This window comes from Nicotiana tomentosiformis, chromosome 3 (assembly GCF_000390325.3).
Source record: "Nicotiana tomentosiformis chromosome 3, ASM39032v3, whole genome shotgun sequence".
Taxonomy (NCBI): domain Eukaryota; kingdom Viridiplantae; phylum Streptophyta; class Magnoliopsida; order Solanales; family Solanaceae; genus Nicotiana; species Nicotiana tomentosiformis.
The window spans coordinates 110783446-110795444 of record NC_090814.1 but is presented as its reverse complement, the minus strand read 5'-3'; the positions used below and the strand labels follow the sequence as shown (position 1 = coordinate 110795444).

The following is an 11999-nucleotide window of genomic DNA, read 5'->3' as shown; positions in this document are numbered from 1 at the left end:
GAATATATTGCCAATTCACACTGTGAAAGAACTCGGTATTCCCATGAACGAACTTTCGGAAAGTCGTGTGATGATCCAAGGATTCAACCAATGGGGGCAAAGAGCCATAGGCGCGATCAGGTTGTGAATCACCATTGAAGATATGCAATCAAGTGCATGGCTGCATGTGATCGATGCAAAGACTTCATACAACGTCTTGCTTGGAAGGCCTTGGATACATGAGAATAAAGTGGTTCCATCTACCTATCATCAATGTTTGAAATACTATGAAGGTGAAGTCGAGAAGAAGATAATTGTTGATGACGAGCCATTCACCGAGGTTGGGCCACACTTCGCCGATGCAAAGTTCTACTTGAAGAACTGCATTGTGAAGGAGCTAAAAGTTGATGATGTCATGAATGACAAGGATGATGGGTCCACGGCTAAGAGAGTTGAGGTAACTGCTGGTAAATCCAAAGTTGTTACTGAGGAGGTACAACCCGACGCGAATAAATCTCATAGAGGGGATATTGCGTCTTATGGCAAGAAAGTAAGTCCCGTGCTCCAATATATCCCTAAAAGGAAGAAAGATGAAATTGAATAATCTAATCTCCAAACTAACATGCTAAAGGATGTCCCTCGAAGCCACTTGAAGGGTTTTTAGCCCAAAATTGTTTGCAGAATGTGGCATTCCCTACAAAATGAATAGATGAAGGTTTTGATCCTAACGCTTACAGGCTATTTGCAAAAGTTGGTTACAATCCCAATGAGCCATCAAAGTTAGGGAAGCTCCCATCAAAAGCTGCAATGAGACAATCACGTGAAGGTTTGGTATACAAGCAACTGTCACCAGTGCGCATCTCCATAAGAAGGGCGAGCAACAATTATATCATTGTAGAAGACGAATCTGCCGCTTCTAATAGGCCTTCTATCTTTGATCGACTTGGAAAATCAACTGTGAGAACTTTCGTATTTGAAAGATTCGGTCCATTAAAGAAGGGGAATAAGTTCTAGAGAAATTATCGAAATACAAGAACACCCACTTCACCGAAAATTCAGAATATCTCTAAAGATTTCCAAAGTTTGGTTCCTTCTAGAATGAAGCAACAAACAAAAGTCATGGTTTCATGTGATGAGGTACTGAAGGTGAAGCCATACACTATGGTCTACACTAAAGAACATGATGAATACGAAGAAAGTGTGGGTTCTTCGTATCATGTTACTGCACAAGGCGAGCATGGTGTTTTATCTCTAATGGAGGATGGCGAGAAATTGGACGATATTTCATCGTGTTATTACATATCCTTCAACGATGAGGACCCTCAAGAAGATGAAGATGTGAAAGATGCTCCCTCGGAACTTGAAGAAGGGGTGAATGCAACGATTAATGCCTTACAAGAAGTTTACCTTGGCACTGATGAAGAACTAAGACCCACCTACCTAAGTGATTTACTAGAAGTTGATGAAGAAAGCATTTATGTTGAGTTACTCAAGGAGTTTAGGGATGTATTTTCTTGGAATTACAAAGAAATGTCTGGATTGGACTCTAAAGTAGTAGTCCATCACCTTGCAGTCAAGAATGGCACTCATCGTGTTAAGCAAGCTCAAAGGCGCTTTAGGCCGGACTTGGTTCCCTCGATTGAAACCGAAGTTAACAAACTCATTGAAGCTGGATTTATTCGGGAAGTTAAATACCCAACATGGGTTTCAAGTATTGTCCCTGTAAGGAAGAAGAATGGCCAGATTTGAGTGTGCGTCGACTTCAGAGATCTCAACAATGCGTGTCCCAAAGATGAATTCCTGCTTCCTATTCCAGAGCTGATGATCGATGCTACTACTGAGTATGAGGAAATGTCATTTATAGATGGTTCGTCAGGCTATAACCAAATTCGTATGGCACCAAAAGATGAAGAGCTTACTGCATTCCGCACCCCCAAGGGTATTTATTGCTACAAGGTAATGCCTTTTTGGCTTAAAGAACGCTGGTGCTACTTATCAAAGGGCTATGCAGAATATTTTTGATGACATCCTCCACAAAAATGTCAAATGTTATGTGGACGACTTGGTGGTAAAATAAAGAAATAAGGTCAACCACTTGAAAGACTTGAGAATGGTGTTTGAGTTGCTCCGAAGGTACCAACTTAGGATGAATCCATCGAAATGCGCCTTTGGAGTTACTTCCGGAAAGTTCCTTGGTTTCATTGTCCGACATTGAGGGATTGAAATTGATCAAGCCAAAGTAGATGCAATCTTGAAAATGCCCGTGCTTCGGGATATTCACGAATTGAAAAGTCTACAAGGAAAGTTAGCGTACCTTAGGAGATTCATCTCAAACCTAGTTGGGAGATGCCAACCATTCAGTCGCCTTATGAAGAAAGGTGTCCCTTTCAAATTGGACCAAGCGTGTAGCAATGCCTTTGAGAGCATTAAATCCTACTTTATGAAGACTCCGATTTTAGCAGCCCCTATACTTAGAAAGTCATTGATACTATATATTTCAGCACAAGAAAGGTCTGTTAGAGCGTTGTTGGCCCAAAAAAATAGTGAGGGGAAAGAAAACTCTCTTTACTACTTGAGCAGGATGATGACACCAAATGAGCTGAATTATTCACCAATTGAAAAGTTGTGTTTGGCGCTAGTCTTCTCAATTCAAAAGTTGAAGCACTACTTTCAAGCTCATGTTGTTCGTCTTGTTTCTAAAGCAAATCCCATTAAGTTCATGATGTCAAAACCTATTCTTAGTGATCGACTAGCGAGATGGTATCTCCAATTTCAACAATTCGATATTTTGTACATCCTTCAAAAGGCTATAAAAGGACAAGCATTGGCAGACTTCTTGGAAAATCACCTTATACCTGATGATTGGGAGCTAACTAACGAACTACCTGATGAAAACGCAATGGTCATTGAAGTCCAACCTCCATGGAAGATGTTCTTTGATGGTGCTGCACATCGCGGAGGAGCTGGTACTGGTGTAGTATTTCTCACTTCTCAAGGTGAAGTTCTGCCCTACTCTTTTACGTTGACGCAACTCTGCTCTAACAACGTTGCTGAGTATCAAGCACTAATACTTGGGCTTGAAATGGCTGTCGAAATAAAGCGGTTGCAATTGCAAGTCTTTGGTGACTCTCAGTTGGTGATCAACCAACTTTTAGGTAGTTACGATGTCAAGAAACCTTTACTACGCCCATATCATGATTATGCTAAAAAGTTAATGGGATGGGTCGGTGACGTGACTATTCAACATGTGCCACGTAAAGAAAACAAGAAGGCTGATGCTTTAGCTGCCCTAACTTCATCGTTAACCCTGCCTAATCAAGCGCAAGTTACTGTCTGCCAAAAATGGGTAGTACCGCCACCAAATGAGGTTGAAGGTGAAGGAAATGAACTCAAGCATCTTATCGCTATTTCTGAAGATGAGAAAGAAGAATGGCGACAACCCATTATCGACTACTTAAGCTATGGGATACTTCCAGAAAATCCGAGTAGAAGGACTGAAATCCGTCGTCGTGCACCTAGCTTCCTTTACTACAAAGATACTCTATATAGAAGGTCATTCGAGGGAGTACTCTTGCGATGCTTAGTGGAAGAAGAAGCACTACAATCTTTGCAAGAGGCACATTCTGGGGTTATGTGGGTCACACCAGTCTCCAAAGCTCCACTTCCATATAAAAAGGATGGGATATTATTGGCCAACGATGGTAAAATATTGCTTGGACTACGCTCGAAGATGCAAGGCTTGTCAATTCCATGCGAATTTTATTCATCAACCTCCTGAAGTGTTGCACCCGACTATGGCATCCTGACCATTTGACGCTTGGGGATTGGATGTTGTTGGACCTTTGCCAAAGTCCTCTGGTGGGTACCTATACATCTTGGCTGCAACTGACTACTTCTCAAAATGGGTTGAAGTTGTTTCTCTTAAGGAGGTAAAGAAGGAAAATGTTACAAGTTTCATCCGAGTAAACATAATCTATCGCTTTGGCATTCCTCGTTACATAATAACGGATAATGGAAAGCCATTCGATAATAGGTCAATGAACAAGATTTGTGATCTCTTTGGCTTCAAGCAACGTAACTCTTCGAGGTACAATGCTGCCGCCAATGGTATAGCCGAGGCATTCAACAAAACTCTATGCAACTTGTTAAAGAAAGTCGTCTCCAAATCCAAACGAGATTGGAATGACTGTATGGAAGAAGCTCTATGGGCATATAGGATGACTCACCGCACGCCAACACAAGCGACTCCTTATTCACTCATTTATGGAGTCAAAGTCGACTTGCACTCGAGCGTCAAATACCTTCATTACGACTAGCTTTTCAAGAAGGAATCACTGATGAAGAAAATGCTCGACTTCGATTAGCAGAGTTGGAGGATCTTGATGAAAAAAAGGTTGGAAGCTCAATAGAGTCTTGAATGTTATCAAGCTCGATTGTCTCGCGCCTTCAATAAAAGAGTTTGCCTGAGATCCTTTCAAGTAGGAGATCAAGTCTTTGTCATATGAAGACCCATTATTACTTCCCATAAACCTGTAGGGAAGTTCACTACAAAATGGGATGGGCCATATGTCGTACAAGAAGATTACTCAAGTGGGGCTTACAAGCTGGTTGATGCAGATGGCATGAGAATTAGCCCTATCAATGGCAAGTTTTTGAAGAAGTATTATCCTTGAAATTGCAACTCTCCTAGGAAAAAGTTAGGACATAAAACAAAGTCTGCTAGGTTGAAAACCTCGAAAAAGGCGGCCTAGGAAAAAGTTAGGACATAAAACAAAGTCTGCTAGGTTGAAAACCTCGAAAGGGACGGCCTAGGCAAAAGTTAGGACATAAAAAAAATAAGAAAACAAATCACCCATTCTGAACTACGGTATGACTTGATCCTCTTCACTGAGGTATGTAGGTAGCTTAGAGTTTCATTATGAGTTCAGTCGCATAAGTTCAAAAGATACATATTGCCCTAGTCGTTGTCCAAATGAAGTATGATGGAAGTAATTCATTCAAACAACACTTGAAAATCAGACTGAAATTCCGTTATTCTTTTGAACTTTGGATCTCATATGTCTTAGAGGGGGAAAGCCTTCATGATAAACCAATGTCTTCAATAAGGCGATTATAGTATTTTAGGAGGCTATCGAGTATTTGCAATGAAGGTCAAGGATTTACTATGTCTTCATGTTCACCAAATCTTTAAGTCCTCCGGTCTTAAAGTTTGCTGCTCTTCAAGTTCAAATGTTTAAACCCTCCAAGTCTCCAAGTTGAAGTCTTCAAGTCCATCGGTCTTCAAGTTGAAGTCTCCAAGTTGAAATCTTCAAGTCTGTCAGTCTTCAAGTTGAAGTCTGCAAAGTCCGCCAAATCTTCAAAGTTTCCAAATATTCAAGTCAATGCCGTCAAGTCCATGAAGTCTTCGAGTTGAACCTTTATAATTTTCCAATCTTAAGGTGGACATATGAGTCCCTTTGCGCCTTAAGTTGGCCTCTTCGTTGGTTTTTCCTTAAAAGAAAACTGTAACTATCCAATCTTAAGGTGGACATATAAGTCCCTTTGCACCTTAAGTTGGCCTCTTCGTGGGTTTGTCCTTAAAAAGAAACTATAACTTTTCAATCTTAAGGTGGACATATAATGCCCTTTGCACCTTAAGATGGCCTCTTCGTGGGTTTATCCTTAAAAGAAAACTATATTTTCCAATCTTAAGGTGGACATGTAAGTCTCTTGAGAGTAATCTCTCCGATATTCGGGTCATTTTGAGAGTAATCTCTCTGATAGTCGGGTCATTTTGAGAGTAATCTCTCCGATAGTCGAGCCACATTGAGAGTAATCTCTCCAATAGTCAAGCCATATTGAGAGTAATCTCTCCGATAGTCGAGCCACATTGAGAGTAATCTCCCCGATAGTCGGGTCATTTTGAGAGTAATCTCTCTGATAGTCGAGCCACATTAAGAGTAATCTCTCCGATAGTCGAGCCACATTGAGAGTAATCTCTCTGATAGTCGGGCCACATTGAGAGTAATCTCTCCGATAGTCGGGTCACAATGAGAGTAATCTCTTCGATAGTTGGGCCACCTTGAGAGTAATCTCTCCGATATTCGGACAGAGATAAGTATCTATTAGGGGTGAAAATTCGATACTTCGGTTCAATATTTAAGAATGTCGGTTCGGTATTTCGGTATTCGGTTTATCAATTGTGTATATCAAATACCGTACTAAAGTATTTCGGTACGGTTCGGTATTTCTTATTTTGGTTTGGTACGGTTTCGCTACGGTTTTGGTTTAATACATATTCATGTATCACGTACTGCTAAGTGCTAAGAGCCTAAGCATTAAGCAAAAGGAAGCAGCACTAAATAATCAAATCTGCCATTCTGCCTAACAAAAGGCATGTAAGGCAACACCACAGCATACTAAATAATCTGCCATTCTGCCTAACAAAATGCAGCAAGCCAGCAACACTAAATAATTAAATAAGCAAGCCAGCAACACTAAATAACAAAAGGCGTGTAAGAGGACATGATTATCACATTCACAACAAGTGCACACCTAATTATCACATTCACAGCAAGTACCTGAAAGGGAAAAGAAGTATTCCCTCTGTTTCAATTTAGATGAGCTAGTTTGACTCGGCACGGAGTTTAAAAAAAAAGAAGAAGACTTTTAAAACTTGTGGGCTTAAAAGCTTAAGGGGTAAAAGCTTTGTGAGACCATGACATTTGTATGGTTATAAAAGTTTCTCATTAAGGGTAAATGAATAAAATGAAGAGTTTAAAGTTGAATTATTTCCAAATTTAGAAATGTGTCATTTATTTTGAAGCAGACTAAAAAGGAAAGTACCTCGTCTAATTTGAAATGGAGGGAGTAAATAAATATCACAGCAAGCTAAGATAGTAACAACCACTAACAAGTAGTAGCAGAATTAAACACAGTGCAACAAAAACAGAAGGGGCATCCTTCAATTCAAGTTTACACTAATAGTCTCGAATCAACTTAGTCTTAATTCTTAAATTCAAATTTCAGGAAGACGCTCAAGACAACGCCTAATATGCTTTCTTAAACAATATGTGCCATCCCTCTTTGGATGAACATTATAGACTCGACCACAATGCTTACACTCTACTTTGCGAACTTCTCTGTTATCTTCTATCACCTCAAAGTGTTCCCAAATATGAGAGCGTACTTAGGAGCACGGGGCATGATTGCACTTGAACCTAAAAAAAAAGAAGATAAATCATAAGTTAGAATATTATTTTTTGATGATAGTAAAACAAAACTACAAAAGTATATCACCAAGTAAATATAGTATTAAACTTACCACTCAAGTTGCAAGCTGCAACTATACATCAAATAATGCCAGTAGTACTTCCATTATTTTTCATATCTAAAGATAATTTGACTAAATATGTCATACAAATAAACAAGTATGATATATTATTTTGAACTAAAATACACACAAAATATTAAAGCTTACCAAGCTCGAGTTTTTCAAGATACTCCCAGTTTTCTTCAACACTAATAGGATTATTCTCTTCTCTAAGCCAATCTTGAACACAAACAAGAGCTTGCACACGTTTAGGAGTCAATGAACTCCTAAATAAATCAAGAATACGGCCACCGGTGCTAAATGCACATTCCGACGCCACACTAGAAATTGGAATGGCTAACATATCACGAGCCAACTCCGAAAGAATAGAAAATCTAGGAGCATGTGTTTTCCACCAACTTAAGATATCAAATTCTTCACTAAAAGGCTCTTGTTCTTTACTAATGTATTTATCCTACTCTGATTTTGCACCCCCACTTCCATTGTCTTCCTTTTGTTTCTTCAAGTAAAGCTTCGTCTTTATTAATGATGCAGTTATAACACTCCTACTGGATATATTAGATGTGTTATTAGATGAAGTAAAACTAGATGGAGATTGAGGACAAGACCCAGTTGAATACTTTTTAGATACTCCTCAAACAAAGAATTCATATAAGCATACACCTCAACATTTATTTTCTTCCCTTTTTCCTCCCCAAAAAGTTCTTCAAGTTCAAGGCTAGCATATTCAAATTTGTTACGTGGATCCAAGACGGAAGCAATGAAATTTATTTTATTCAACTTTTCAGGCTCACCCCAATACTTCTTGAACTTTTCTTGCATCTGCTCAGCATTTTTCTCAAATGCTCATCCTCTGTTAAACCGGAATCACTTACTCTACTTTCATCTGCCATCTATACAAAATTAAAACAAATATAAACACAAATTGAGACTAGAGTAGAGTTTAGATATACAACAACAACAACAACAACAACAACAACAACAACAACAACAACAACAATAACAACAACGACCCAGTAAACCGTGACTAGAAAATAAAAACTTAAACAACTAATATACATACGACCTTTTTGCTAATTTCCCTCGATATGTCAAACTATAATGAGAAAGAACTAAGACTCAGAGACCCGAGTCAACGAGCTAAGTTTAGTAGTTTACAGTGTCCCAACTGGATCATATAAAGTCTAGTAGTTTACATGTTGAAGTTATAATCAAAGTCTAAAATGGGGGTTGACAAGTATTTGACAAGGATGTCTACGAATTTCTGGGCTACTGTTTCCCTAACAAAATTTTGTAATCTCACTAGAGGTGTATTTATGTGATTATCTTTTACTAGAAATACTAGTAATTGAGAGCAAACAAAAAAAATATTATGCAAAGAGTAGAATCTGGAAGTGAGTCTTCATGTCAAAGTTAGTAACCTTCTATAAGACAATGTAGACGTTGAGATTCTTTTTTTCTTTTACAAATATAGAATTTGTTAGCTGATTTCATTCTTGAATTGGAATTACATATTATGTGAATGTGATTTACTGGTTTCGCAGAGTGTTGAGTCGTTAGTCAAACCTGTCCACAAATGATATTCCCCGTTATTGAAAAAAGAGCTAGTTATCATACAAAGAAAATACAAGTTAATCCATGTACGTATAAAATAGACGTCCAGTCAGTGCATAGAACTTAAACTCAGGAGAAGAAAACTAGCCATAAGGTTGCACACGCGACTAATAATCCAAGCTTAAATACAATAATAAATATTGTTGTAAGCAAATTTGAAGCTTCATTATTACATCAAATGAAGATAACCAAAATAAAGTACGTCACCTAATAAGAAATTGCCTCTGTCCGTGGTGCAACAAGCGTTACCACTCGTTCAAATCTTGTAGTTTAACTCTACTAAAAAACTAATCCCACTCTTTACATGTCACTGGAATCTTTAGGTTCAAAGTGGAATTTTTCAGAACTTGTTTATGAAAAGATTAGCTATTAAAAAAAACAAGTGGCAGAACATCATGATCAAACTTCATGTAATCAACCTATACATATAATTTGAGTCGAAAAAATACACAACTTAGCTCTAAAATTTTGCAGTGACCAAGTAGATCCACAAACAATGTGAAAAAGAAAAACTTAGATCCACAAAGAATTTTTCTTATTTCAAGAAGTGCCAATTAATCTACTATAAATTATTATAAAAAAACTGAAGTGAAGATTGAAGAATGAAAAGTTATGAACCTGTTGAAGAGTTGAAGATTGAAGAATGAAGGTAAAAAATGAGGAAACTAGCAGTCACACTTGAGAGTCGTCGGCGTCGAGGTCATAAAGTCGTCGTGACGTTGTCTCTATCGCACTCCCAGACGGCCAGACCACAGTCGCAGATCTAATTAGGTTTCTCAGTTATCACAGCCGATCTGTTCAGTACTTCAGTATTCACTAGGGAAACCTAATTCTAATTACTAATTCTTATAGTGAAACTAGGGAAAAAGAGTAAGGAAGTTGGGCCTAGTCTTATTGGATTAGAGAGTAGAGATACAAACATTAAAATTTTGGGTTGGGCTAGGGCAGTGTAGGAAGCATATGAAATTCTTTAAAAATTCGGTATTTCGGTATACCAAAATTTCAAGATCTTAATATCGAGGACCGTACCGTTATACCGAAAATTTAATATCGAATTATACCGAAATATCGAAAAAACCAAAACCAAAATACTAAATTAATTCAGTCCAGCTCGAAATTTAATTTTTCGGATTTTATGCTCACCACTAGTATCTATCCCCTCACACCCTATGATTTCCTTCGTCATAGATGGATCGTCTTGCCAAACAAGAACATATCCTTCTACGTTTGACCTACAAGAGCGATCAATAAAAAACAAAAAAAAAAGAAGGAGAAAGTCAACTTCAAACTAGTGCGTCCTAATCGTCAAAGACAGAAGTCGAACTAACTTGAGATGTTCGCCGCTGATGCTCAGTTAGCATGACAACTATGGGTTTATAAAGGTTATGAAAGAGAGCACTCTAAAAGTGTTTTTCGATGTGGGATTAGATGCTAAGAGAGGCGCTGGCAACACTCCTTTTCCTAGGCAGAGTAGAATCCTTTTCTTGTTATGATTTCAATTGGAATATAATTTGGCTCTCTATCTCCAATCTAATTGGTTACTGCTAGCAAAAGATTCGGCCTTCTATGTTTGCACGAGGCACTGTGCGTGAATATAGCTTTATACATATATACTTCCTTAAACAAGGAATGCAATATATTTGGCTAGATGGATTGTGATTTCTTGACCTAAAAGTCAGAATATGACTTTTATTGGCATTCTGCCAAACGCCACGTGAATCTTCTAGAAATAAACTAAGTGTTTGGATATTGGTCTATATGTATTGGAAGCTCATTTAAACATAATCTTATTATTTCAATTCTTTTGAAGTAATGCACGAATACATCTACAATGCACTTTAAATTATATATTAGTTCGTGCTACTTCAAGTCTAGTCTTCGAAGCTCGACATATTTATGCCCTGACAAGTCTTGAAGTATGGAAGATTTGTAGGCATATAGATTTTATTTAAATTAAATTCATAAAATAATTTGAACTATATTTTAAATTCAAGACATATTGGTCCAAATAAATATTATGGGCTAATATAATTGAATTAATTATATAAGTCCAATATATATGGATTAAATAAATAAGTCTTAATCCATTGGGCTAGCCCATTTAATTAGGCTAAAGTGATGAGCCCACTTCATTAAGCCCAAGATATCATCTTCCTAGAGGCCCAGTTTGGTGTCACGTGTCAAATGACGTGACACGCCAAGTCAAACGAAAGAGCCAATAGGATCGTACTACGTGTCAAAATGACAAGGCATGCCAAGTCGAATTAAAAGGCCAATGAAACCGCGCCACGTGTGCAAGTGACATATTCTGGCCAATCAAATGCGACCTTGTCACACTTCAATCTGATTGGTCAGAAAGAGTTTATTTTTATCATAGCTCTTCTCTTCCACAACTATAAATAGGGTTTTCATAACTCAGAAAAGAAATCAGAAGTTATAACAAGAAGCAAGAGGGAGCTCCTGGATCAAACGTTGCAAATTTCTCTAAAAGCTACAAGCATTCAAGTGTTTTAAGGATTAAAAAATCAAGACGAAGATTCAAGAAAAAGCTGCAAGCCCTTGGATTAAAAATATGTTAAGATCAAGATCAGGCCTCAAGCACTTGGATTAAAGTAAAATAAAATTCAAGATTAAGCTCGAAGGCTCTTTTATTTACTGTTGGAAAGAAGAATCAAAGGATTCATAGAGATTGTAACACTCAAAATATTTAAAATAAAATACTATGATTGTTGCAATATTTTTCGGTCTTGATTTTATTTTTTCCTGACGCGATTTATTGTCTACACAATTTTCTAAGTAACCATTATTTATTTCACTATCGATCTCAATCTCTCAAAATATAGTTCAGAATACTTCATTCAGAGCTTCATATTCATATTATGATAGAGATAGCGGTCAATTGCATATTTTTGAGCTAAAGTTCTAAATGAACCATCTAAAGCATAAAATAACTTGCATAAATACTATAAACCCAAATGCTGAAATTTGCAGTCTTACAAGCCAAAGTTACATGGCATCACTTCGCTTATACTAAGTGTGACATATATAATAGAACATTTTTCTATTTATTGCTCAAAGGAGCCACACATCAGTG

The 11999-nt window shown here is 37.5% G+C and overlaps 1 protein-coding gene across 1 annotated transcript; it reads left to right on the top strand.

The window, feature by feature from the left end:
* The first annotated feature begins 2236 nt into the window (after positions 1-2236).
* On the top strand, positions 2237-3757 carry LOC138908328 (uncharacterized). The gene has a single exon (XM_070198987.1). It carries the CDS (start codon positions 2237-2239, stop codon positions 3755-3757), a length of 1521 nt encoding a protein of 506 aa, XP_070055088.1.
* Positions 3758-11999: the final 8242 nt, after the last annotated feature.

Coding starts and splice junctions, on each gene's coding strand:
- LOC138908328 (XM_070198987.1), top strand. CDS start 2,237: ATGCCCGTGCTTCGGGATATTCACGAATTGAAAAGTCTACAAGGAAAG.